Below are 27544 nucleotides of genomic sequence, written 5' to 3'. Positions count from 1 at the left end.
TCTAATGTAAAACACTCATCATACACGCGGCAGATGACAGACAGGCTATGCGCATTCACCTGTGCCCGTCGACTATAGTCGACACCCGGACCGAAGTGGTTGAGCTAAAAATTAAGTCTCTTAACCCTTAACTACTCGCACGAATAAAATCGCTTAACTGCTCGCACGGGGTCCGTGGTGACCCCAATTTGTATGGATAAAATTTGATGATTCCTTTTTTTTTTGAAACAAGCGAATAGTAATTATGAAAGTACTTTATTTAATCTATAAGACATAAAAACCACAACTTAAAATAAAATCTTCTAAGCCATAAAAATAACTAAAATATTAACTTCTACAATAAGGAACATTTTTGGCACAACATGAGATCATGCATTAAAATTTCATGAATACTTAGGAACTATGGCAATCATCGTTATTACAGTTTTGGCAGTATACAATGAAGTGCTCATTACACAAAAACTTTTTGCATTTACTGCATTTTGTGGATACTTTTCGGTCACTCTTTTTCGGGCAATTATAGCACCGCCCACGTTTAGTGGCAGGTGGAGCAGGTGGGGTTTTCCAACCATGTACTTCCAATAGCCACCTTTTTACTATTTTCGGAGTTGCGTTGACGTTGGTTCGACGTTTTTGATGACTTTCAACAAGTTCCGTTGCAAGTTGTCGCAAGAATAGACGCCTCATCTCGTGAGGCGTCTATTCTTGCGTACGTACATATTTTGTGTTCGCTTTGTGAACAACCAATGCATTTATGCATGTAACATTCAAAAAATTAAAAAATAATGCTAATGGCCAACGTTTGGTTCTCCTTCCAACATTATATGTCCCACACAATTAGTCATTAGTATCTACTCTACCCTTTGTGCTATGATAATAAGTAATTATAGCAGGCTTATTCTTATCACCAGACACTGGGTCAACGTCTGCATTGAAGGCAGTAATATCACAGATTTATTTGGCTTTGGTACATAGGATAGCACGCTCATTGTTTTTTGAAATCCAAAGAGGGAACTGGTTGGAATTTTGGACATCAGGTACATCCAGTAGCCAATGTGCAATACGTTCGTCTCTTGCATCCATGTTTGATAACTGAGGAATAAAAAAAGACCTATGTAAATAACATATTTGTACGAAAAATACAAAAAAAAATTCTAAACCAGTAAAACAATAGAAATTATCATTTACTATAATATTTCATTTAAAGTAATATCAATATCTAAATAAAAACAATAGAATATAAAAAACTTACCTTTTTCAAAAAAGTTACGTAAGTACTCGCACAGGGTCACGGCTCAAGAGAGCAGCGGCGTGGTCTTTACCTGCAGCAGCCTGAACGGCGCTAAAGTATGTTCTTTAGCGCATATTAGGAGGCTAGCGGGCGTGCGGGGAGGTTCCAACCGTTGCAAGTGCATTTTTTCGATACGCGAAAATGCGTTGACCCCATGCGAGCAGTTAAGGGTTAATCAAAAAGATCGGTAATAAAACGACAACAGGTAGCCATTTTATATATTTACAAGCGATCATTAATACAAACCAATTGATGCAAATATTTGACAGAAAGCTGTTTATTTGGTAATAATAAATTTATATAAATTCATTACAATTATGTTACTTGACATTAAACATGACATCACTTGTACCTGTTTGACTGACGCGACATAAGATAAATAAAAATCACGATGGAACTTCATCTTTACAAACAAATAATAATTTGCAACAAATGTGCCAATGTTGCTTTATATTACACCTACTTCGTATCAGCGCTGTATACACAGGTCTACTTGTGTTTGTGACACACACATTCACATAAAGCGAGCTGGGAATTAAACCACCATCTTTAACCCTTTACTTACTTATTCTCTATTGATGTAGGTGCTGTTAGCCCGAAGGCTTTTACAGCTTCATCTGAGCCAAGTTCACGGAGCGAAAGGGTCCGTGAAATTAAACTCTTTGGGAACCACTGATTTGGTATAAACTTTAATGCAACATGATCTGATAACTTTTAAATTTCAATTTTAATATTTTTTTAAGTACTAAACGATACACGCAATAAGCAAAACACGCATTTTCATGGACAAACATATTGATATTAAATTCTAAGCATATTTACAATTTTATTTAATAAATAATTCTTGACACTGGTCACCTTTTTACCGGGAATATTACTTCTCGTACGAACTAAATTCACATGTACAGAGCAGAATTTATGAGTTTCAATATAAATGATTGAGATAAATGTACAATCTATATCACACAATAAGTTTTTATAGCTTCATTTAAGTAGTAGTTACTAGAAACATCGTCAAAATTTTATTATTCCAACACCGGAAAGACCGTATCGTCAAATTCGTTGTCGACGATTCCACAGACAGTGTGAATGCCGGTCTTCCAAGTGTTAATGCCGGTCCTCCCATTATTAATGCCGGTCTTCTCGATGTTAATACCTGTCTTCCCAATGTTAATACCTGTCTTCCGAGGTAATATTTTTTTCTAAAATTAGTTGTTGCTAAGAACCGGTACGATTTGGGAAATTAATGTCTAATCTACAAAAAAAAATCTAGGCATCTATTAGGAAAACAAGTATCATTTGCTTCTTTTGATAATTATTTTTAAACATTTAAAACACTATATATAAAGTAGATGAATCAATAGTGAAATAAATCTCACTTTTAAAGAATTAAATAATTAAAATAAAATATGAACATAAGCACAATGTTGAAAATTAAAATCTAAATATAAAAACCTAATAAATTTACTTTCTTAACCAACCACAATCACTTTGTTTTCTTAAGTACAGATTCTCTTATAGATGTCAAAATATAATATTTCAATATACAACATAATCAGTAAAACTAGAAGTCAAATCGAAGACTCGAATTTTATTTCAAAGACTTTTAGTTTTATATTTACAATAATTTAATTGGATTAATTTTTAAACAGAATTACGGATATTTATTATAAAATTGAATACTTTTTGAAATGGGACAATAGTTTCAAAATTTTCATTATAATACCCTAATCAGAAATTTGTGCAAATGATGAAGATGGAACTAAACAGAGACTTTATCAACTCCTTAACACAAACCGGCTCATACTGTCATAGATTTTAGACAACTTTTTTAGTTTCACACGATGTATGTACTTGATATATCTTGTGAAACTAGAAAAGACTAAATAATAAAAGTAATTAATCTATGAACACACATTTTTGATTTGGTTAAGATCGCAGACAATTCGTTTATTTTATTCTACACATATTGGCGAATAAATACTATGAATAAAACAGTTAAGTAGAAGCGAGCAGTTTCATTGAAAAAAATCATGTATGATGTGTAAACAATGCTATTGATTTAACCACTTTGGTGCGAGCGTCAATTAGTCTCTTACCAGCGACACAGCATCTCTTGCTCATTAATAAATTTGTGATGAGAGTGTTTTATATTACAGGCTGACACATCTTGTAAGTAGGACAGCGTTTTTAGTGCGGTATTTCAATATGTTAAGTTTTATTTTAATAAATGAAAAATTTGAAAATTTTTTTACATATATAAATCGCAAGTTTTAGAGTATTACAATAAATGTCATTTTTTGATACCACACCAAATACATTGGTGATACGACTATCACCTTATGTAATTATAATAAGCTGAAATTGCAGGGATAGGTTAAAATTTCTAATTTGACGACTAGAGTACTGTATCGAGGTGGTCAAAAAGGCAAGCTCGATAGTGTATTTTTACACCTAATTCTTCCTACAAAACGTATCCAATATAACATAGTAATATTAATAAAAATAGCTGTTTTTGCTTTTACAAATTACAAAAGCAAAAATACTCGGGACGTTGTATGTGGAGACTCTGTAAAGATTCGCCGCCATTTGACAACAAGTCTCCCATGGAGATGCTTACAAGCATCATAAGCACAGCAAAAAATCGCAAGTACATCGTACATGCTAAGCAGGCATGGGTACAGCAAGCAGTACCAGCACCATTTTAAGCTAATCCACTATGATACCGGCCCATGAGAGCTTCACAGTACAGACTTTTGGGCAAGCAATGTTCCTATTTTAAATGTAAAAGACCAGTAACTATGTGAACTTTTGCGAAATCCGTGGTAGGATAGTACTGTAGCACAATGATACAATTCAACCTATGAAATCTCCCCGAGACAAAATCTGCTGCAGAATTTTGATGATCTGATCCAACATATTGTCATATAATTAAAGAGCAGCATTCACTTTCCCAACTAGCTGCACTCAGTAAATGAAAGAAAAATTAAATACTTTGTAAACAAAACACCCTAGCAATATAAAATACAAAAAAGTGTATCACACAGTTCTCTTAAACATAAATAGTACATTTTACAATCAATAATAGTACAATTTTTTTGGTTTGAGTACAGTTGCACTATTGGTAATTCTTCTCGAGTGGTTTTCAATACCACCTGGGACTCGAAATGGTTAAACTGCTAACCAAAGTTGTAAATACCTTGACATATATGTGAAGGCTTAGCTCCTGTTAATATCACCGTATTTGAAAGTCGGTCCTGGAGCTAGAATTCAAATTCATCCTCATATCAGTCTGTCCCAAAGTACTTTTGTCCAAAGTGGTTGGGTGCTACGGGGTGAAGTTCCGAAGTCAGGATTTTCATCTTGGGCACGTAATCCACTACCGCTTGCACGGCAGCCGGCGTGCAGAACAGATTTGACAGGATAATGCGCTCCTCTTTCACACCATGCTGTGTCAACACATTCACCGCCTGAAAAAGAAGATAATATCATCATGGTAAGAAAAGGCTGTTAAACTTGCAGCAGTCAATATATCTGATGGGTGATTTTTTAAAATAGTCTCAATCAACATAAATTCTCCCGATAGATAATATTAGTAGAGATGTCAAGTACCAAGATACAAATAGTAATTTAACTTTGACAAAGTAAGAATATTTGTTTCTTCATAGAAAACTTCTCAACAATGATTTTTAGCTTGATACTATGATTTTATTGTCTGCCTATTTAAAGATAAGCAATGTTAATTAGCCCAAGTTAATATTTGAACTTATAGCCCCTGGTATAACACTGTTATAATCGTTATTTATTTATTTTATAAACCTGTTTATTTATATTTTAAATGAATAGAAGATTACACAGGTTTAGAAAGAAAGAAGTAAAATTAATCCATGCTTCCCTGATTTAAGATGTTACACCATACATAAATATACACATACACAACATGATTAGTTATAAGTGTATAAGTATGTAAAGGGGGTGAATACATGGCTCATTTATTATCAATTAATGAATAATACACTCAACCCAAAAATCAACTGCTTTAAACACAATAATGCCAATGAGGTAAAAGTCAGTCTACCAAGTAATCAATAATATGTTTTAAATAACTACCTTTTTTATTGTGTAATGAGTTATACATTTTCATTTACAGCAGTGAAAATAAATTAACTTTATGAACTGCCTAGCCCTGTGTCAATATAATCTGTTAATTATATTTCAAAGTGTTAAAAACTTCTTAAATGGTAAAATTTTTGTCACCTCATGGCACATAATCACTTATGTTTCTTCCTGTTAAGTACTAGAAATCTTATGGTTTATGAAGTTAACAGAAAAATAACAGAAGGTCATCAATCCAAATAAATCTTCAATTTTAATAACATTTAAAAAATTTCCACATATGATGGGTTACATGTCTTGTTGATATGTTGATTTGTTAATTTTTTGTATAGCACAATTAAATCTTATTTCATTATAAAATTTCAAAATTACACCCTTACCAACCCTATATTTTATAAACAGAAATATTAATGCCCTATATAGTAGACTACTTCACACTAATAAAATGAAACATGTATATGCCATTACTTTTCTAATTGAAGCATTAAAATAGTTGCTATAAATAAAATAGTTACCTGTTTGACAGTGTTACCAGTTGACATAATGGGATACATGAGGAGAACTTGCCGGCGTGCAATGTCCTCTGGGAACTTTGCATAAACAACATGAGCCTCATGGGTGTCTGTGTCACTCTCCACTAAAATTTTACCGATACGGATTGATCTACAGCAATCACGGAGACCCTGGAAGTTGCAATTATTAAACCATTGTATATACCAGGAGTCTTCAAGCTTCTGGATAGTTCGAGACATTGTTCCAAAGTTGAAATTTATCACAAGCGGCAATTTAATATGCATTTAAAACACACACAATTTTTTACCAAAAATTATATTTATTGAAATTTAACAACAAAAGTACAAAAATGTGTTTAATACACATAGTTAGATATAACGGAACATGTATGACAGCACTCCTTACATTACTTAAAATGCCGCTTAGTTAATTATGATCACCATTTGGATTTCGCTAATTTTATGGTGGAATAATAAATATTATTATTCACGCCAGTAATTTATCAATTTTCCAGGAGCAGACATAGGTAATATAAATTTAAATATTGAAATAATTCGGCTATCAATTGGGTCCAAAAATAATTATTCAAAGAGAGGCATGTGGCTCACAAGTCAGTTTGGCCACCCCTAATATATACAATAGGTAAACATACATTTGGTGAAATAGTGGGCAGGGTACATAGTACACAATAAATGACCAATGAGGTCATAAGGGTCTGAAATTGAGACCACAGGTCAGTAAGTCCATTTTAAGTTACAAACTCTCAAGGTGGGCAAAAGACCTTACTGTGATCTTCCTTTAAGAAAGGTTTTATGGTTGAAATAATGACAATAAATTTTCTGAATCTAATTTGAATTTGCAGTTTATTCAAAGCGATTAAAATAATGGTATATAATATGTAACAGTTTGTGAAAAGTAAGTCAGCTACGTTAATCTATTGTTTAATATAATATTTACAAATATTTAATTATTACACTGCAGTATACCTGCTCCATAGCTTCTCCTGATCTCACTATAGATACTCCACAATTTCCGGCACCATATTTGAGACCTTTGTATAAAGCTCCTGTAGGTGTAACCACTTCGCAATCAGTAAATGGCAAGTTGTTTAGACTTTCTTCAATAACAAGACGAATAAGACGGTCGGCATAAAATTTGAAATCACTACGAGTCGTGTTTCTAAAAGAATAACGTAGTTGTTAAAATTAAACTATTTACAATTATCAGCATTGCGACCGATATGGTATACAAAACATACATATTATATCACTTTCAATTAATCTTCGCACTTGTTTACTAAAGATAACAGATATTTCTGATAATAAACACAAATCATTACCACATATAACCTAACTTACTTGTCCCGCAGGATAGTTTGTAGTTCTTTAATGTTATCGTTCGAAGGAAGAAGGCTGAGGCTGTCGGCAAATTGTTCCTTTACATCCTCGGCGCTCCATGGCCGAATATCTGTGTCGATTAACTCCATTTCAGCGAAAATGATTGAAAAACGTGAATGTACAACAGCTAAATGTCAAATTCGCAAAAATGTCATATGTAAAAAAAACACGAACCAGCTGTTTTAACGTTTCGTTCGGAAATATATCTTTTTTATTTCCTTTAATTTGCGTTAAGTAAAAAGAAAAAAAAATTACTTCACCTTTTTATATGACTAATTTTTATTAGGTATTTAAAACATATACATTATTGAAAAATTAAAGTAATTTTTATATTTTGATTATTATGTATTTTGTTAGGTGCGTATAATAATTATACTAGAAATAATTTATGAAGCATAGTTACAGTATACATTTAAAGTGACTTTTGCTATTTAATTTTTCATGCTAAAGGTAAAAGAAAAGCCAGGTATGATTTAAGTTGTGTATTTACATATGCAGACTATTTACAAATCGTGACTGAGTCAAACACAATAGCAGCGACTCACTGCCGACGTCTGAATTCAAATCAGGGTTCAATTTCTACTTCAAAGGCGTAATAACAATTTAAATTTTATTAGTACTCTGGCTATTGTCACCAGTAATACGGAGCGTCTCAAGAGAATGCTACAAATCTATCATTGTATTATTTTTTGTAAGAAATGAAAACTTACATGTAGTCACATAAAACCGATTATTTAATTAAAAAAATATTACTATTTTCTACAGTATGCTAGCATAATAAGACAAACAGTCAACGCCACTGCCCTATGTGGACTGTGACAATTCTTTACGTCATTCAGGGAAAATAAACAATAAAATAAATCAAACACATATAATGCTTAACGCTTTATTTGCCCAGAAAATACAAATCAATGAATGCAAGAATAATTCCACTTGTGTTAGACGCGTCCGGTGTTGACGCCACCGTAACCACTAAACATCCTTCATAAAAATATATTATTCAAAATATTCCTTTCGATATGGAACTGTGACCGCTAATTCATTCTAGGCTGATTAACAACAGTTTCTTGTAAATGCGAGAGTTCGATCAAATAGAAAAATAAATAAATGCCAAGTGTCCATGACTGGGTCCTAACGATTGATTTGTATCGGTTGTCTATCGCGACTCGAGCGATTCGTGTAGTTGTTTATCAAAACATTTGTATACAAGAAATATAAATAAAACTAAAAAAAAATCTTCACAAGGAACTTGCGACTCCTACCGCGATCTATAGCAGTTCGTTACTTATAACAACTGCTCGGATGCATACAAACAAGTTAAATAATCCTATCTAAACATTTGCGACGAAGCAATAAGCCAGTAACACAATACAAGTAATTGTTCAATAAATTCTGTTCGGTAAATAAACAGAGCCACGTTTTGCAAACGCGACGTAAAATTTATCAAAAACAAAACATCTAAATTATAAGCGGGATCCTAGATATTTACAAATATGCGTAGTGTAACAAAAGGCAAAACAAACAATTGGGGTAAAGTGCTGCAATAACTCGTATAAAAATGTAGAAAGACGTAAGTTGGCACCGAGCGAAAACAATTTCTTTCCCAACCTTGCGCAGTTCAGCTAAAGTAAATTACTATTCCCGTTCCCTATGAATCAATGAGCTACCCACCCAAATGAACATAACTTTTCTAATGTACGATGGAGTTATATTAATCTAAATACCGAACAAGTCGTAGATCGCACAGCAATTTACGCCTTGAACTATCTAAAACTTTCAACTTGTCTATGGTCAAAATTCTCTATGGTTCTAGATTAAATTGACCGGCCCTAAATCTATACTAAAAATCTGTCTACCTTCACTTAAGTCCGAATCGGTTGTGTAACAGAACTATTTTTTTTACAATCTATTAACACTTATTTGAAATCACCCGACAATATTAATTTGTAATAAATTAGATATTCTTTTATATAGAAGCTTTGTGTACTTTCATTTATGGCGTTTACAAACTTAACAATATTCTGAACCCTTATATAATTCTCAACTTACAAGAGAACATAAAATATGGACACACTAGGATGCTTACATTCAAATTTATGTGTCTATTATAATTTATTACTCAGGAACAAAAATATTTACTTGAAAAATGAATGCTTGAAACGGCTGCTTATAATACACACAAAATATTTCACTATTTAAAAGCGCAGTAGGTAATTTGGTCAAAGGATTTGAAGTCTCGTGCGTTGTGATTTGAACTTTCACTTACGCTGCTATTTTTATTTTATTTATGTATTCATCTAACATATGTCATGTATATCTTGAATCCATTAAAAATAATACACAAATTTTCCTAATGGACAATTGCCATTTTATGTAATCGAATAGTATGGCGCGAATTTTGACAGCTGTCAAAGTGACAGCTCGATTCGCTACAAGGGATCGCCGCACTTGTTTTACAAGCACTTCAAAGCACTAGTTTTCACCAGAGGTCTCCCAACTTTGTACTCTAGGGGAATACCCCCAATACGTAACATACGTATGCTGGAAAATCTAGGTACCCTCCGTTCAACAGAGCGGTGCCATTGGACAAGCGACGTAAACACATACATTCTGTACAGGTCGATAAAACTATGATTTTACAAATAAATTATTTAAAAAAAACATCACTCTTGCTTTTAAGTAATAAATACGTTATACAATAACTAAAACCGTTTTTTTCTGCCGGGATAGAGGGCGCTGTACTATTCGTCCGTAATTTAATTTTTAACAATGCAACTTAATCAGGTTTATAATCAATTCGGTATACAATTTGCAATTCGATAACTTATTTAGTCGTAAGGTAAGATCTATTTTCTATGATCATTAGAAATGTCAAAAAGTATGTTCTAGCCTAGCCTAATTTGTACCTTAATGTTATAGCACTTAGGTTCATTAAATGTTGCTTTCAAAAGTTGTTTAGCTCAATAGAATAGTACAGCGACCTAGGCCCCAGCTGGGGCGCCAAGTAAAACTAATGCCCGGGCCACACCGAGAGGGTTGAATGTAGCATGGAATGTATCGCGTATGTGCCTGAGTTGCCAATAGTGATCCCGGAATTCAATGAGAACTACTAAACCCTTTGACAAGGCAAATGTATTGCAAGCGTAAAAATATATATTTTTTATCCACAATCTAATTATTTCTAACTACCTTTATTATTAAATTGTTTAAGCAAAATAAAAATTATTAATTTGGTAGAGATTAGAGAAACAATTTAAAATGTTATAACATATAAATGAAAACCATATAAACAGGATTAAGGAGTAGATTAACAAAGATATTCACAACGAACTCTAAAATAAATGCCTCTAAAAACAATTACGGTCATTTACAATTGGGTATCAAAAAGTCTCCTAGTTATTTTCATAACAACATTTTTAATCACTATTTTTATTCGTTAGGCGACAATAACTTAATAAATAAGTCACTATACGAAGTGAATTGTGACTGTACATCTAATATGAAGTACAGATTAAAAAAATATTGCTTTTAAATTTTTTTTTGGAGAAGGGACTTCGCGCCTATTAAGCGTATTTCTAAAGTAGTATGGCCCAAGCGTTAAACCCCATTTGTAACCTGTACCCGCGCGTCAGTAACCTGTATAGGAATATCACAAGACTAGTGGACGACGCCATTCCTCTGTCTGGGGTAACTGTCGTAGTCGATCTTCTTCGCTGTGGGCTCTTCTGGTAGAGGCTCGACCTTAGCCTTCTTGCCCTTGCCGCGCTTAGGCGACAAGTACGCCTTGTAGAAGAATCGCGCGAAGAGAACGAAGTAGGAGAAGTACATGGCCATGGACAGTTTGATGTTGATGTTGCTGATGTGGCAGGAGTGCGGCGGGGCCGTTGCCATGTAGTTGTGCGCCCAGATATTGATCGCGCAGCCGACGATCATCTGACTCAGCTGGAGGAAGGTTATGGTCATCGCCAGCATCTTCGGCGGGTACTTGCCCATGCTCACCAACGCGTAGTACGAGTACATCACACTGAAATGGACAATTAAATTATAAAAATTAATATTACGTCAGTTTCACGGTAATGAAACATTGTTTCTAATTACATTCATTAACTTAACAATATAACTAACTTTACTTCCCGTGACAAATTTAGATGTTCATTATAAAACTGATCTACATTAATCTCTTATCAAATATAATTAAGCGAAGTCATTTTGGTATACATAAGGAGATTTACTTATTCCCGATTAAAACATTTAATACTAAAGTTAGATATTTAAATAATCTTGCGATTAATCCCGAAATAGGGCCAACGGTGCGACCAGTGAAATGATTCAAAAGTAAATTAGTCATTTAATTTCTAATACCACGCTGAATAGCTAATGACTGTTGTCTTATTATTGACAGTGTCAAATGAAACATATTAACAGAATAATGAGTAATCATTATGTTTTAATATAAGCGGTTACCAATCTACACATATGAAAATTTATTAATATATCGCTAGCCGCCAAACTTTACAACCGCTCGGCAAATTCAGAATTTTTAAAAAATAAATTACGTTTACCTTTTTTTAATTACGACTTTTAGGCATAATACTAAAACGTCAATTTATATGTCAATGTCACATGGAAATATAAAAAAAAAACTAGCTAGCTGTCAAACATTTGACGCCATTACTTTTAATTTATTAATTATTCCTCTTGGAACGTGACTGGACAATACCTATTGTCAGTACGAGATATCTGTCAAAAACGTTTATTAAAAACTATGAACCAGTGCAATTGCTCAAAAAAGCTTAGAAAAATTTATGAGGTGTCATCTCATACTACAAAATAATTATCGTATTTTCTTACATAATGCATTGCATAAAAAAATCTGGGAACCTTCAGGTGAACGGCCTGCCTACCTCGAACGATATTTCGACTACAAAAAAGGACATCGATCTTCCCTATTAGCGTTGACAAGACGGACACTAGGCAAAACCGCCGAAAGCTATTTCTAGCCTTGGACATGCGCCTACAATTGCTCTAAATATAATTGCCGACTCACACCGTACGAGTCACAATTGAGCGGACGAACTGCAATGTACTGGTTGAATTGGTGCAAAAACTTTGACCTATAATATACAGCTATCTTCAACGTAATATAAAAGCTATAATTTACTAATAGAACAGCTTTAACAATACAGGTAACTGCCATTAACACTTTCACGGTGTTTATAGCTTGGATTTGGGATGTATGGGAGTGTAATAGTATAAGATTGTATATTCCTAAATCCCAGATAGCATCACATTGTGAAGAAGAGAGCCTAAAATATACTACCAGTATAAACAAACAAAAAAGAACTCACCTATGCACACAATAGTTCATGACGACGAACCAACGCGCTGAGGAGGTGTACTCGGTGAAAGAGAACCAGGTGTACAGCAGGACCGTGATGTGGTGGTACCAGTGGAGGAAGATGAGCGGCTTCTTCCGCAGAACTATGAACACCGTATCACCCAGCTCGGGCACTTTCGACAGCACGAACATTGTTGTCCAGAATCCACAGACTTTATCTTGTTCAATAAAACTGAAAATAAAGATAAGAATATTGTTAATTAACTATAATACTTAAATTACAATAAGGCAGTACAAACATATATTTCTAAAATGCAGTGTTATCGACACATTTACAGGCATTATTATCAATACAATTTACTCCCCCTGCACATTCTAGTTTCTAATACATAGCTTATTTGCAACTTTTTTAAAACAAAACAAAAATACTAACGAAGACATAATCAAAGTCTATACACGTAGGCAGCCGTGTGTGGGACAACGAAATTACATTTAAGTTATAAATATTTTTTTCAGTTTTTATTCTTTCTTCTTGCTCCTTTCTTTCCTCGCAAATTCTTTCTCTATTTCCTCACAACCTTCACAAACTCTTTCATTCTTAACGTTCTGATCTTCTGACACTTTGCCTCACCTCCCTCATCTACAATACTACATTTGGTTTTTATATCACAGCATATTATATCATAGATATTTTCAATCATAGCTATTTATTTTGCCATAATCATAAGTAGTTGACCTTACTATTTTATTACATTTAACTTTTGGTTTCTTGTTGTGGGGCTTACCCGAGTCCTTATTTGAATCCTTAGATTTGTTCTTATCATTTGTCTGTACCACTACCTTGCAGAACCCGCAGTAGGCTTTTATCGGCTGACATAATGGCGATGATGATAATAACAGAGGCTAACTGGGTTGCCTAGGACAAAATGGTCGTTAAGAACCTTGTTGGTAAGCATAAATGGTACAAAAGGACATAATAATCATTTGAACAGTGAATCTTAAAAATTTTTACGCTGTAATATTAAAAGATTTTCTGTGTATTGTATTGTAAGTGCGAGTTTTTGAACCTGTAATACTGATGTCATAGTTGCTGATATCACCTAGTATTAAAAACATTATAGCCGCTATTTTTTATTACATTTTTAACACGACTAATTAGCGCTATGCTTGCAAGTTGAGCGGGCGACGACTAAGGTAATCAAGTGGCAGTGACGCGACTAAAAACCGTAGATAAAACTCGAACGTATAATTATTAAAATTAAGATCTCGTATTACAATAACAAGGAAATATAAATAATTAATATTCTTGACAATATATTTTAAATGGTAAACTATTTAGCATACATAAATAAAATTGGAATTCAATCACAAACTTGTTAAGTATACTGTTCTATTTCATTGTCTTTATAATTAAAAATACATGTTTTTTTCTTTAGGCATCTGTATTCAAAGAATATGTAAATTGGTACATATTCTTTGGTCCTCAATGATGCTTACATGTGTAACGGAAGAGAAACTCTTGGTTTCTTTAAACTAGATAGTCGGTTTTTTTTTTCACTGAATAATATAAAACGTCGAGAACTTAGAACAGACGCTAATAATTTTAGATAAAATATAGATAGAAATATTAAAGATCAGTCAGCAAATTAACTATACAAGTGATTGTTTATAGACATTTATTATCGATAGATTGTATCATACATACAAACTATCCAGAATATATTGTTTTTAAAAATAATAAGTAACCCTAATGATAGTAAAGAAAGTAAAAACTTTTTCAAAAATCAGATTAAAATACATATTACATTTTTTTACTGCTAGATGTTATTGGCCTGTCGCATTTCAACAGACTTTCAGCATGATCACTTTATACAGGATGATTGGAAACAAATATAAAAACTTTAAAAAAAATCTTAAATTTGTTTTCTCAAAAAAAGACCTAAAAAGCCATTACATGTACGGAAGTTAATGGAAATCACTCCAGAGACACGCGAAATGACGCGGTACGTTCATAGTGAAGACCTGAAATTAGGAAAACCTATGCCACGGTAAACAAACACGTTTTTTTTAATAAATTGCTTGTTCCACCGCCCAATTTTGACATGACGTTGATTTATGGGACACCATGTCGCATAAATTCTCCAGTCTCATTGGTCCATCAACAACTGCTTCTTATAAATATAGTATTATTTAGTGTTTTTTTTTATTTAGGAAAGGCGCTACAGTTTAATTTAGTCATCTCTTGCAAGAGATCTAACGTTAATAAAATATAAATACATATCTAAGAGATACATTTTTATATATACTCGTATGACACGGACCGTCATAAAATCTCCACTGCACTTGCAAAGTGGATATTATATCGCTTGTAATAAATATTATAACGTTATTATCACTATATTATTTACTTGCCTGCACATTCTATGATGGTGACGTTATTGGAAACAGAATCGGAATTACGTCAGTCATATGGGCATGTCATATACATTGCAAACTAAAAGTTGCCTAGAGTTCAAAATAAATGGTATTGTGATTTGTATATCGATGTCGTTATTCGAGTAATAAGTGAAAATTATTTTAAATTTTTTTTTTCTGCAGATATATATGCATATTTTTTTAAATAGTAAACTATATTCGTATGCGATAGATATATAGATATGTAGAAACAAATTATGTATCTGATTCACGCTAATAACACGTGAAAAAATTATGCAGTTTTTGAGACTCGCCTATTAATTTTAAACGGGAAGCTTAAACTTGCTGCGCCATCATGCATACTAATTTGTACGATATCAAACTCTAAAATCATGATATAACATAAATAATTAATACAAATAAATAAAATTGTGATGTCTGTTTATAATATTAAAATAAATGGTATTTCCTACATGCATATGATTATATAAACTGTGCATATATCAAAATTACATTTTTTGTTTAATTTTGTGTCTCTGTTCCGATTAATGTTTGAAACGGCTGAACCGCTTTTGACGTAAATTGTAATGGCAAGTATCTGATGTAATAAGGAGTAACTTAGGCTACATACATTATTTTCGGAAATTCTCATAATATAATAAATAACACCTACAAAAATCAATTCGAGATACGCGAAGCGGGAAAGAGACAACTATTTATAAATATTACTAAGTGTGAATGCATATTCCGAGACGTTATTTTATAAGATACAATTGTAATTTAAAGTGAATTTAGGAAGTGTTCAATGTAAATTAGTTATTATTTTACGGTTGGCTGTTAGACAATACATTCGGCATTGAGTTCGCTAGTATTTAAATAAATAAGTTAGAGATCGGCAACATTTTTAATTTAAAGAGTGAAATACCAATTTAAAAATTCATGGCAAAATATATAAAAATAAGATTCATATTTATAAAACATTTTCATTTATTAATTTTATAATTTAAAAACTTAATTACAGAGCAAGGTTATCATAATCTTAAATAAATACAGAAGAATGTTTGTAAGTATATTAAAGATGGTGGCAATAGCAATGACATTTGGGTTGCCATATCATCTACAATTTTTTCACAATCGATCAAACACGTCGTTTTGATTTTCCTGTTTAAATTAACAATAGTTTAAGAGCGCACTAAAATTTATTGAAGGGCGCAGTGGTGCCCGCGGGCGCCGCGTTGCCGACCTCTGAATTAGGCGATTGATAGAAATAGGAAAAACAAATGAGCTAAAAGTGCCGATCTGTTCGTGACACCGATATCTTTATTAGTGTAAAAATCTCTCTCTGTACAGAGATTGCGGTTATTTTAAGTTTAGAATTATTATAAATTACTTAAAATTCTATTTTCATAATTAATAAATAATTATTGAAGCCTGGTTCATTATGTGCTTAATTAAATGTTATAATCACACATATTTTATTAATGTCAATGTGTACAGAGCAGGGTTTTATTGTTCCGGGTTACGAAAAAAAATATCTCGTAAACGCATTAATTGTTTCCTTATGGTATATATTCACTATCGAGTGAAGATATTAAGTTACAAAACATTCGGTTTACACGCGTTTTATAGCGGCATCTTATCACGTTAATCTAATAAATTGAATAATGTGCTGTACTTTTTTTTACTCGTACGGAAATTATGCAAGGAATACTCTTCTGCTTGGGGGGCAACGAAGTGGTTATGCCGAATTAAAACCCAACGGTCTTCTTGAACGCCTTTTGTTAAAACCACGGGAACGCTTTCGCATACTACCGTAGTTTCAACGATGGTGGCCTAGTGCATCAACTCCTTACTTGCGGCGGATCACCCCGAATCCGTCGCCAAGGCCATGCTAAGGAGGTTGGAGAAAAGTGCGGTATAACACCCTCCGACATCCAGGTCTTCGACTACGGATTGGAAGCTCAGATGTTCTTTCTCTTTCTCTCTCTAAGCAGATAATGTGCTGTACTTAACTTGTACAAAGACGCACGTTCGACTATGATTTTTTTCTTCTCACGTTTGACAAGTCGATGGAAGGGCATTTCGAAATAGAGAATACAAAAACTACTTACATTGTTTGTAAGATTTTTTTTCTGTAAAAAAATTAAGGCCATAACCTTTTCAATCGTAGGAGGTCCACAGTTGTACATTGACCTCTTTCATATTTTATGAATAAATATTATTGAAAGCAGCCTATATCCAACACCGGTCTATATCCACCTTGTTGATGGACCTCCTACAATACGTTCGCCGTTTACACTAGTATCGGTTCTGGATGAGAATGAGAAGGATACTAGAGGAGCGAATGAAAGCTCTTAAGAAGAAGAAGAGAGTAGTGAAAATTACAAAAGAAAATTGTGAAAAATATATAGTGAATAATGTAATTTACCCATGGCTGGGGAGCCACAAGAAGGCCCCAAAAACGGGGGCCATAAAATAGGTGTAAATTGAATATATTTTATTAGCTCACAAACAATGTATGGTAGACCCTATACAAAAATTAATGGTTTCAGAAATAATAAACAAAGCGATCATAGTATACTAAGAAAAGGCATTTTCAAAAGTACGATTACTACATATTTAAATCAATTAAATTATTGTTTTTACTGTCTGTTCCTGTAGACTTCGTATTGCTAGATGTTATTGGCTTGTCGCATTCCGATCGAGTTACAAATCAATTTATATGGGGGATGATAGAAAATAGGTGTAAAAGCTTTAAAGCTGTTTTATGCCTTATGATCTATACATTGATACTTTAAGGCTATCTCCACTCACCCTGTATAGCACAACAGTAGTCTATAACTACATTTTTGAGTATATACTCTATATTAGGGCCACAACCACACTGCAATGTTTCTCGAATGTTTGAGGTAGTTGGAGTGGATATTTTAACCCAATTCACAGAAAACGATTATCGCCATTTATGTCAAGGGTTCCTACATGTAAGACCGGCTTTGTGATATGTCTGGTTGAAGATGACAATGTATTAACATTGAGTATGAATGAAATGATTTTTAATATAATTTTTTAACATGTATCCAAAATAAAGCATTACTATTATTATTATGTATTTTTCTTTAATAAAATCCCTTATAATTATTTTTTATGGAGTACATAAAATAGACTAGTAGAAGCGGTGTGCATAGGCCCTACACTAGGTCGACATAGTTAAAATTTCTAGACGCGGGGAGCGCCAAAATGGTCAAGCTGATAAAATTATGAATTTTGAGAAAGGCCTATACCTTGCAATGGTTTATCGGCTGGTATGATGATAATGTTTCATGACTTAAATTTAGTAACGATACATTCCAAATAATAAAAGCTGAAGAAATACGTTTCGTATAATTTTATGAGTCGTACTAAAAGAAATGATATATGGTAATCTTTACGTTCATTCTCGCACAAATATCTACAAATACATAAATGTATCCCATATATATAATTTTAATATGTAAAGAGCTCTCATTCGGTGGAATTTTGTTTGCCTAATATCATCTCAGAGATAATATATCAAGGTAACTGACAATTTTATCTCTCACTTGCACGTCATTCCCTTTCTAAAATACCAACGACGTATTATTTATTTTACGTGATCAAAAAGAAAAAGTTTGTACTTTTTTTTAATAAACACGAACATCGAACATGCCTATTAATATTTATCAATTCATACATTTTTAAATGAACATTTAGGTTACCCAATACAGTTAAATATAATAATTAAAATTAAAGATTAGTCTCATACCTTATCTAGGTTTAAGCTCACAACTCCCCCACCCCGGCTTCCTTCCCCCTGTCCTGAACTCACACAAATACATCTACCATGACCCCTTACCTTCATTCGAACAAAATGCTTTAGAACATATTGATAATACTTAACATGCTGATAAAAATAAATAAACAATAAATAGTCAATAAAAACCTACTAACTTTTTAAATTAGATTAAGGTGTGTAAATAGATTTGTTGGTCTAAATTCAAACTTCATTAATTCTTCTATTTCATTACACTAGCACGCGATACGGTTGACTGTCATTAAAATTGCAGTTAGTTCTTTATTTAAATTTATTATTGTTTGTATGTAGTATTGTTTGTTATATTTTCAATTCTAAATATATAAAATAAAAATACGCATACACTCTAATACACACATACATACTAATGACGTAATTCTTCGTTTTTTTTTGTTTAATATTTAACAAGAATTAAAAAAAATCAATTATAAACAGACGTGATTGTAACCACCGCGATCCCTGCAACACAGGTCAGCGAGCCTTGTGCAAAGATCAACAATTATAATGCATTTTTAACAATGTAAACTATTTGCATCAAGAAAGACTTAAAAATCTACAGCTAAAATATTAATGTACGTAGATTTATAATAAATTAAATTATTTAAAATAAATAAACTGGAATATTATAATCTTCGAAATCGATTAATTTCTTGTATATCTCGTATCTGTGTCATGAAATCTAATCGATCTGAGAATCGAATTAAAAATAATCGATACTCCTATAAAAAAATTTTCCCTCTGCCTATTGAGTATAGTTGATGTGGGATATATAAGGCATAGTGATAATTAAATATAGACATGACCTTCTTGCCGGCGCACTCTCGATCTATTTACATCTGCCGCCGATTGTTCTAGTTGGTTCTAATATTAATTTGAAATGGAAATTTATGTACTAAAAATTTAAAAAATAACACGCAAAATCAACACTATATCCTTGAAAAGATACAAGGCTTTATCATACCAATTTATTGAGTATTGTAAATACCAATAAAAATTTTCCTTCAGAACTATATATAAATTTTATGACATGCTAATTTCGTTCATTAATGTGTTTAAGAAAAATAAGCTTGTTTTTTTTAAAACACAATCCTCCATGAAAAGATTTGCTTAAGGTTATAACTTACAAGGTCAACGAACAATGTATGGTGTCTTAATAATAAACATCATCATCAGGTAAGCCGACGGACACCCACCGCAAGGCATATACCTAAAGATCGTTAAGATGACTCGTCTATTCTCGCGCCGACCGCAGCCAGCGATATTCTGCAACCTTGATTATTCGATGATATCATATCGATCACCATACATCACCGGTTACATGACCTGCCCCGCCCACTGCACAGAGGAGCAATCCTTCAAGCTACGTCGGTGACTTTGTTTCTGTTGCAGTTCTTATTTCGGATTTGATCTCGCAGCGAAGCGCCCAGCTCTTTTCATTGCTTACTGATGACCTTGACACTTATAGAACGCATCGTAAACGAACACGTCTCAGATCCACAAGTCATCACTGGAAACACACTGATCAAAGACCTTCGTCTTCAGACATTGTGATGTTTTGGATGCGAAGATGTTTCGGAGCTTCCCGTTCGATGTCCACGTTTAACATAATAAGCATAAGATTACATTTAGATTAGATCATACAAGGTCACTTGTAAAGCAACTAAATACGTAACTTACGTAATTTAGCAATTTTATAACGTAAAGACAAAATTATCATTGTGCGTGCACCATATTAGGGACCAGGTCGGTCACACATTTCTTTTAATATCACTATGCAACCCATTTATCTATGCTTCGAAATAATTTTTATCTATTTTGCTCTATAGTTTTATGTAAGATTGTATATTGATTCGGAGTAATAAATTAGGATAAACACACGCAAAAGAAATTTTTTGTTTTTACAAAAAAAAGCAGACAGGATAGCAAAAAGGTTTAATATATTCTTGACAACATCTTTAATCGAGAAATAGAGTATCGAATTTATAAACACACAGTTTTTTTTGCAATCTTTTTAGTTTCCGCGTAATATTTCAAACAGAGATGGAAATTGTTTTGTTCCTATTGAGTTTTCAACCACGTTTTTATATACATTTTTTATAGAATACACTGTACGTAGAAGACATGCTTGATAGTTTTATTTTAAATATTGAATTTATTATTGATCTTAGGATATATCGCGAAGTACAACAATACAAAATCCTTGCTATTTTATGTATTAGTTTTGCTGCCAGCCGGTCTAGGCTTTGTACAACTTCATCGAAATTGAGACGGTGGAAACAAAGGTTTACGGACTAAAAATTTTCGCTGGGGATCGTACCTCAACTATGACGAAGACGTCCACACGCGGAGAACTATAACCGTGTAGGTGTATAGTGTAGTGAGTTGGGTGTAGAGTATGAAGCACGAAGAACCGAGGCCTACTCGGCGGTCGGGAGAGACACGGGCTCTCCGGACCGCCGTGTAGTGCATGACATGTGCATTGAGGCCGCCGGGGCTCGATGTGAGGCGTGTGTCCTGGCGTTGATACGGGGGAGCAGATATCATTTAAATTCCGGTTTAAGGGCGGCGAGAAGGACCAAATGCTCCGCTATAAAGAGAAAGCGCTCCGAGGGACCGGAGGCTTTGCGGAGTTTTGCGACAAGGATGAAGACCTCGTCGAGGTCGCTAGGTATTGTGCGAGGACTTTAAGTTCCTCGACAGGCGAAGGGGACCCGGTTTGGGGTTTGGCGAGTTTCGGTTGCTTATGAGCAACCAATGGGGCGGTAGGGAGGGTGGTGGGCTAGCCTCTCGGGAAGAGTGGCTTCGCCCAGGCTGAAGTGGCTGGGGGGCGGAGTAGGGTAAAGAGGTTTCGAAGTGTGCTTCGAAGCTTTCTCCGCGGGAGCTGAGGAGGTTGATCGGGCGGCGACTTTGGGAGGGCGGGAGGTCGAAGGACGACCTTAAACGTTCTCTAACAGTTAGAAACAATAATCTGCGTCAGCTGCTATGGGAGGCGGGGAAGTCTAGAGACACTTCCGACACTCCAAAAGCTGATCGCAGGGTTTTCTTGCACTTCAGTGCAAGAAGGCGGACACCACGTCGGCAACTACGGGACGCGGGAAAGTCCGAGGACATTACTGACACTCCAAACGCCGAGCGTAGGGGCACAGGATTTGAAGGGCAGCAAGTCAGCAATACGGAAGACAGGAAAGTCGGAGACACGTCCGAACGCTCCAAGCGCTGAGCTCGCAATGTGACAAGATTCTTAATGGGAGACCGGACATATATACAGGATGATTAACTAGATTTAAAATTAAGGGGTGAAATGTATAGCTATTTTTTGAGCGAAGAGCTTTTTAAAACCTTTACGAAATATGAATTATTTCTGTTGAAATACGACACGCCAATAACTTCTACTTCGTTAGTATAAAATCTGCAGGTAGTAAACAATAATTATTTTTAATATGTAGTCATTGTAACACTATGTATTAATTTTGAAACCTTTTGAACTTTTGAATAGGGTGTGCCATACATTAATTGACAACAAATGAGCCACATATTTACCTACTTACAGTTTTCATATCTATAATAAATCCCCTATGTGTAGAATTCGCAGGTGACATAATCCTAAAGCCAAACTAGCTTGATACCATCGCTGTCAATATCGTATTACCTAATCGTAAGTGGTAAACATAATTGTGTTCCGGTTTACAACCGGTTATGGGTTCCGTGGTTAGTGAAGTTACTTGGCCAAAAGAATTTTTTTTCTCATATATTTTGGCGCTGATTTATGTAAAATGAAATTAAAAATTAGAATCATTTTATAGCTAAATTAAACATTCATTTAACTTTTATTTTTTATTATGAATGTAACAGAATAGTGTATTTATAGTATGGAGAGCATAACATAGTTGTAGAAAGAAAAATCGATTACTTTTTTCAGTGGATAGCAATAGTGATCCATATCTCGTAAAGTATCGATCAAACAATAACAAATTTAAGTTCATTTTAACAGTTACATTTCACACTAAAATCTTTTCTAGTTATTTGTTTGGTCAATTCAGTTGTGAATTACTTTGATAAAAAAAAACAGCGAAAAAGGTTCATAGTCATCATATAGAACAGGCCTGGCACCACGCATCTACCACCTTTTTCTCACTTTACAAAACTTCCTGAGTGTTTTGGCCAATAAAGACCAAAACTTCAACGAGAAGCATTATGAAACCTTCAATAGCATAAAATAATACAAGGAAAATGTGGATATTTGTCCTAATAGTTCTGAAATTCACGCAAAAATTAGTTCTTTAAATAGCATTATTATATTCACCAATAAGTTTTCTGTAAATAAATAAAAAATAAATATGTCATAGTGATAAATGTTTACCTTCTTGTCTCGCTATACATTAAAAATTAATCTAGACTAAATTCTGCCATTCATCACTCATCATCCATTCATCACTCAATTCGCCCACTCTTGCTATAAATAAGGCCCTATCCCATATAGTTGGATATCTTAATTAAAAGCATTATTTAATAATCCGATAGATATCAATATTCAACTAGTATTTTCTATAGTAGTTAAATTATTATTCATTAGCCTTAACGTTTTTAACCTTTCTAAAAAACGTTTAATTTTGTACATTTAACATATGAACAAAACGTCTATCATTATCCATATTGTTACCGACGCGTGCCACTCGCGGTCAAGGACAATGTTTAAAAAAAATTGTTTATCCAACTCAAACATTCCACACTTAACGATTAAAGAAAAATTACGTTAATAATTCATGTCTCTCTTTATCGATTATTTTGTATTTTGGCCAACACGATCAATATAAATTATTATAAAAACTACATACATTTTTAAAAAAGGTAAGTTGTTTTTATAACAATTTATGTACTATATGAGCCAGTGGGCATAGCGTGGGTAGGTTTCCCACTGAGTGGACTGACGGTATAGTCAAGATCACGAGAAGCCGCTGGATACCTGCATCGCATTATCTTTGGGAGAGACTTCTGTCAGTAGTAGCGTCTCCCGGCTAACATAATGATAACGATGACTGCGTTATATTCATTATTTTGTCATCAACACATATTCATTATTATTTATATTAAAATAAAATCCAAATTAACCAAAGTCTTTTAATACTTAAGTCTAAAATTAAAGTGTGTATATATATTGTTTCCAGTTTAAGAGCACCAACAGAAAGTAGTCTATTAATTTGACATAAACGACATTTTATTAGATAATAAAGACAGAAGTTGAGTTCGCCAGAAACTCTTTGTTCTCTTCTATGTTTTTTTTTATTCTGTGATCACGACTTTATAGACAGACATAAGTTTTATAGCAGAAAAAGAGTTGTCAAAGTCATACTAATTTTCAACATTATTTAAGCCATAAGAAGTCCACATATCCCCCCCCCCCCATTGTTTTCCGAGAGAACCGGCAGCAGCGTTCTGCATCCTGGGTCTTCCGACGATCTTAACAATGTCGTAAGTCTGCTTTGTGGCAGATGACTTATACTGGGTCGCTCTGTGGTCTCCCCTCTCTACAAACTTATGACCCATTCATCTTTCCTGCGTGCTATGTGGCAATGTCGGTAATTTTCTCTCGTCCACCGATCTCATTCTTGATTCGATCTAGCTGAGTGACCACGAGTGTTTCCAAATTATACAACTTATATTTAACTAATGAGAGCCTTTAAACACTCTCATTACAATGATTTGCACTTATATATGTCCTTGGAAGTGGAATGTCAAATAATTTTGACAGTGTTTTACCTTATTTGAATAGATAATTAGTCCTAGCATTTAATTAAAGAACAGAAAATCGAAAAACCAGCTGGATTATTTGCAGGACAATCGTAATGACACGTGTATTAATATTTCATGTAAATTATTCTTTCTCGAGTAACCGGTGTGGCAAGATCCGTGGCGAGGATACGGCATCTTGAACTACGGAATAATTATATAATTGGTAGGCTGGTGTTTATGTCCGCAAGTGGATAATAACAATTTATATTACTTAATTATTTTATGTATTTCATCAGTACTAGAATTATATTAATTTGCTGTTTTAATTACAAATTCAAATCCTGATGCAAATGAAAAAAAATGCAAAAACTATTTTTTTTTAATTATTTCGAATTCGTGTTTTATTAATCTTCGTTATTCCAACCAGAAGCATTTGTTCATTAATTCATGTTATTATCTAGTATTATTCACTTGCGTACTACGAAATAATTATATAATTGGTAGAACGATATTTATGTCTGCAAATGGTACTAACAATTTATATTACTTAATTATTTTATGTACTTCAACACAACTAGAATAATATTAATTTGTTATTAAATTACAAATTTGAATCTTGATGCAAATGAATAAAATTTTTTTTCTAAAAAATACCGCGAGTTGCTATTTTTTTTCATCTGCTATATTCCTATATGCTATATTTTATAGAAGAGCCTAATTTAATGGTAACTAGAATTAAATGTACCTTCCCTATAATAGATGTATACTACTAGTTTTAGTCTCCAAAAATTAAAGAAATCGTTATAGCACAGGGTATATATGTACAACAAAATTTCACAATCAATTTCAGATCTGCCATTGGAGAGATTTAAAACCAATATAAAAAAAATATTATTAAAAAAAAGGATGTTATTCTATCAAAGAATACTAAACTGGTGTTAATGCGTGGAATTAAATGTAGTTATTGCTTACCCAGGAGGCTAATTATTGTCAATCACTCTTTATAAAACTATATTTGTAAAGAGCAACTGTTGAAGTTCTCGCCGGCTAAACTGCCTTCCGAGTCGGTGGTTGCTTTCCGTAGGGATAACAATGTCGATATTTTAAGTTGAATGACGATTCGAAAGTGCTTGCAATACTCTATTCGAATAAAGAATATCGTAATTCTTTTTTTAATGGCATCTTACAACTTAAAATACGTGGCTACTGAGAACCCACGACAAAATTAGTCAGGCTTTCTTTTTATCTTCTTCATTTCAGCCGTAAGTCGTCCATTTCTGGACACAAGCCTTCCTCATATTTATATTTCCAATAGAACCGTTTAGACTGCGGACTACAATTGTGATCTCAACTCTAGAAAGCCGCGTTTTTTTAACCTAGTAATAATTTTTATATTAGACAAATGTCCGAACAATTTGGAATCTCGTAGCACGGACGCCGAAGCAAAGGTTACGTCAGCGGTCTAAGTGCGACCGACTGACCGAGCGACGTTAGAAAGCGTATTGCGCAACTTGGAAAATCTGCGTTCCGACAGAATACCAAAGCGAAAGTGCTTTTAATTAGTTAACACCGCTCGCAGGTGGATTTGTTTAGAGTCCTACATTTGTTTGGTGTCAGTACATATCCATGTTCTTCATGAACCAGTAAAGGCAAACCTTTCACCATCGTCAAATCATGCTGTTGATGATGTATGCTGCATGTCGTTTTAACTCGTGGTGACGTATAAGATATGGTTCTTCTCCATAAATAAATTTCATTGTTCCCTTAGTCTAATATTCTATGGCATTTATAAATTGGGCTAAGATATAAAAAACTTGTAGTAGAAAACTATATAAAGGAGGCATTGAATTCGTTGACTGACGGTAATGGTCATTCACGAATGGCAAAAGGGAAATACTCTTTTTAAGACCGAATTTTCCCTGCTTCCAAATGGCATTTGCAGATTTAGCGGGTGGCACGAAATATGCAATGATAACTAACCTAAGATTACTTTTAAGGTAGTGAATTTCGAAAGCTCTACCATAAGATTATTTTAAGTTATTTTTTTGTTTCATCGTTTTAGCCAATCGACTGCAAGGCATTGGCCTCCCTACAAAGTTATCTATGGGGGATACACCATATCTTGGCAAGCGGTTTGGCAATTGCACTGTGGTATCATCATACGCAGAAGACGGTACTGGCCACCCTTTAGTAACTTGTTTGTGAGCTATGGCAATCCTATATAATTCATGCACAAAATGCGAATTAATTACATTAGATTGTATACCGTGAATCGACACCGCGACCTACGACCGCTTTACTTATATAATTTATTTGTTGTACAAATTATTACTTATTGTATATCGTTAACTATTATGAATAGTAAATATACCGTGGAATAACACGAGAAAGAAACAATTAAAATTAACTTCATTTGCAGATTATTTATAAAAAGGTATTTAATTAAATCTTGTATCATTAAAAAACATAATAATTGGATTAATTAATAACACAGACATATCTATGTGACCCTTGATCTACCTCGTTAATAACAACGTCCTTACGCGGAGACCTCATGAAATTATTTTGTGCATTTGCACGTGGATCAAAGATTATCGAGTATTTTTTTAAACAATCAGTAAGATTACACTTGTTATTTATGAACAGCAATAACATTTATTAGATGGCGTGATATCGTAAGACCTGACTAAAAATGTCAAAAATTATTTGAGATGACACCTCTCCTTCTTCAATTTTTTATATTATTATCATATTATTTATATAATATGTAAATCGTCTATCAACTTTATCTAATATGTTATAATAAAATATTACGCCATTTGGAAGGAATTGATAATATTACGTATTTCGCCTAAGTCATTCACTCTTGTGTACATGTGTCCCAGCGGTGGACAAAACCTTGGTACAGTTAAAGG

At 33.5% G+C, this 27544-nt stretch overlaps 2 protein-coding genes across 2 annotated transcripts in view; both read right to left on the bottom strand.

Annotated features, from left to right (window-relative positions):
* Positions 1-2990: 2990 nt before the first annotated feature.
* Positions 2991-7448, bottom strand: kri (krishah). Its single transcript, XM_068774351.1, has 4 exons — positions 7279-7448; positions 6907-7099; positions 5923-6090; positions 2991-4761 (listed from the first exon to the last, which is right to left on the bottom strand). Exons 1-4 carry the CDS (start codon positions 7404-7406, stop codon positions 4579-4581), a joined length of 672 nt encoding a protein of 223 aa, XP_068630452.1. The 5' UTR covers positions 7407-7448; the 3' UTR covers positions 2991-4578.
* Positions 7449-8189: 741 nt separating this feature from the next.
* Baldspot (elongation of very long chain fatty acids protein baldspot) overlaps positions 8190-27544 on the bottom strand; it is an 86064-nt gene continuing 66709 nt past the window's right edge. The window contains exons 3-4 of the mRNA XM_068774298.1: positions 12666-12887; positions 8190-11341 (exon numbers count right to left, since the gene is read on the bottom strand). Coding sequence (XP_068630399.1) covers positions 10975-11341; positions 12666-12887 — 589 coding nt within the window. The 3' untranslated portion in view covers positions 8190-10974. The remainder of the gene's footprint in view (positions 11342-12665; positions 12888-27544) is intronic.

The sequence above is a fragment of the Battus philenor genome, unplaced genomic scaffold (assembly GCF_028537555.1).
Source record: "Battus philenor isolate CCGP_79_NKW_IND1 unplaced genomic scaffold, ilBatPhil1.0.hap1 SCAF_7, whole genome shotgun sequence".
Taxonomy (NCBI): Eukaryota; Metazoa; Arthropoda; class Insecta; order Lepidoptera; family Papilionidae; genus Battus; species Battus philenor.
Note: the sequence above shows the minus strand (reverse complement) of the source record. Positions and strands in the feature narration are given on the sequence as shown.

Excerpts from the sequence above, each read along its gene's own strand:
- kri (XM_068774351.1), bottom strand. The coding sequence starts at position 7,406 with ATGGAGTTAATCGACACAGATATTCGGCCATGGAGCGCCGAGGATGTA. Across the intron at positions 7,100-7,278 it reads CAAACTATCCTGCGGGACAA|AAACACGACTCGTAGTGATT; the intron begins GTAAGTTAGGTT and ends TTATTCTTTTAG. Across the intron at positions 4,762-5,922 it reads CTGGTAACACTGTCAAACAG|GCGGTGAATGTGTTGACACA; the intron begins GTAACTATTTTA and ends CTTCTTTTTCAG.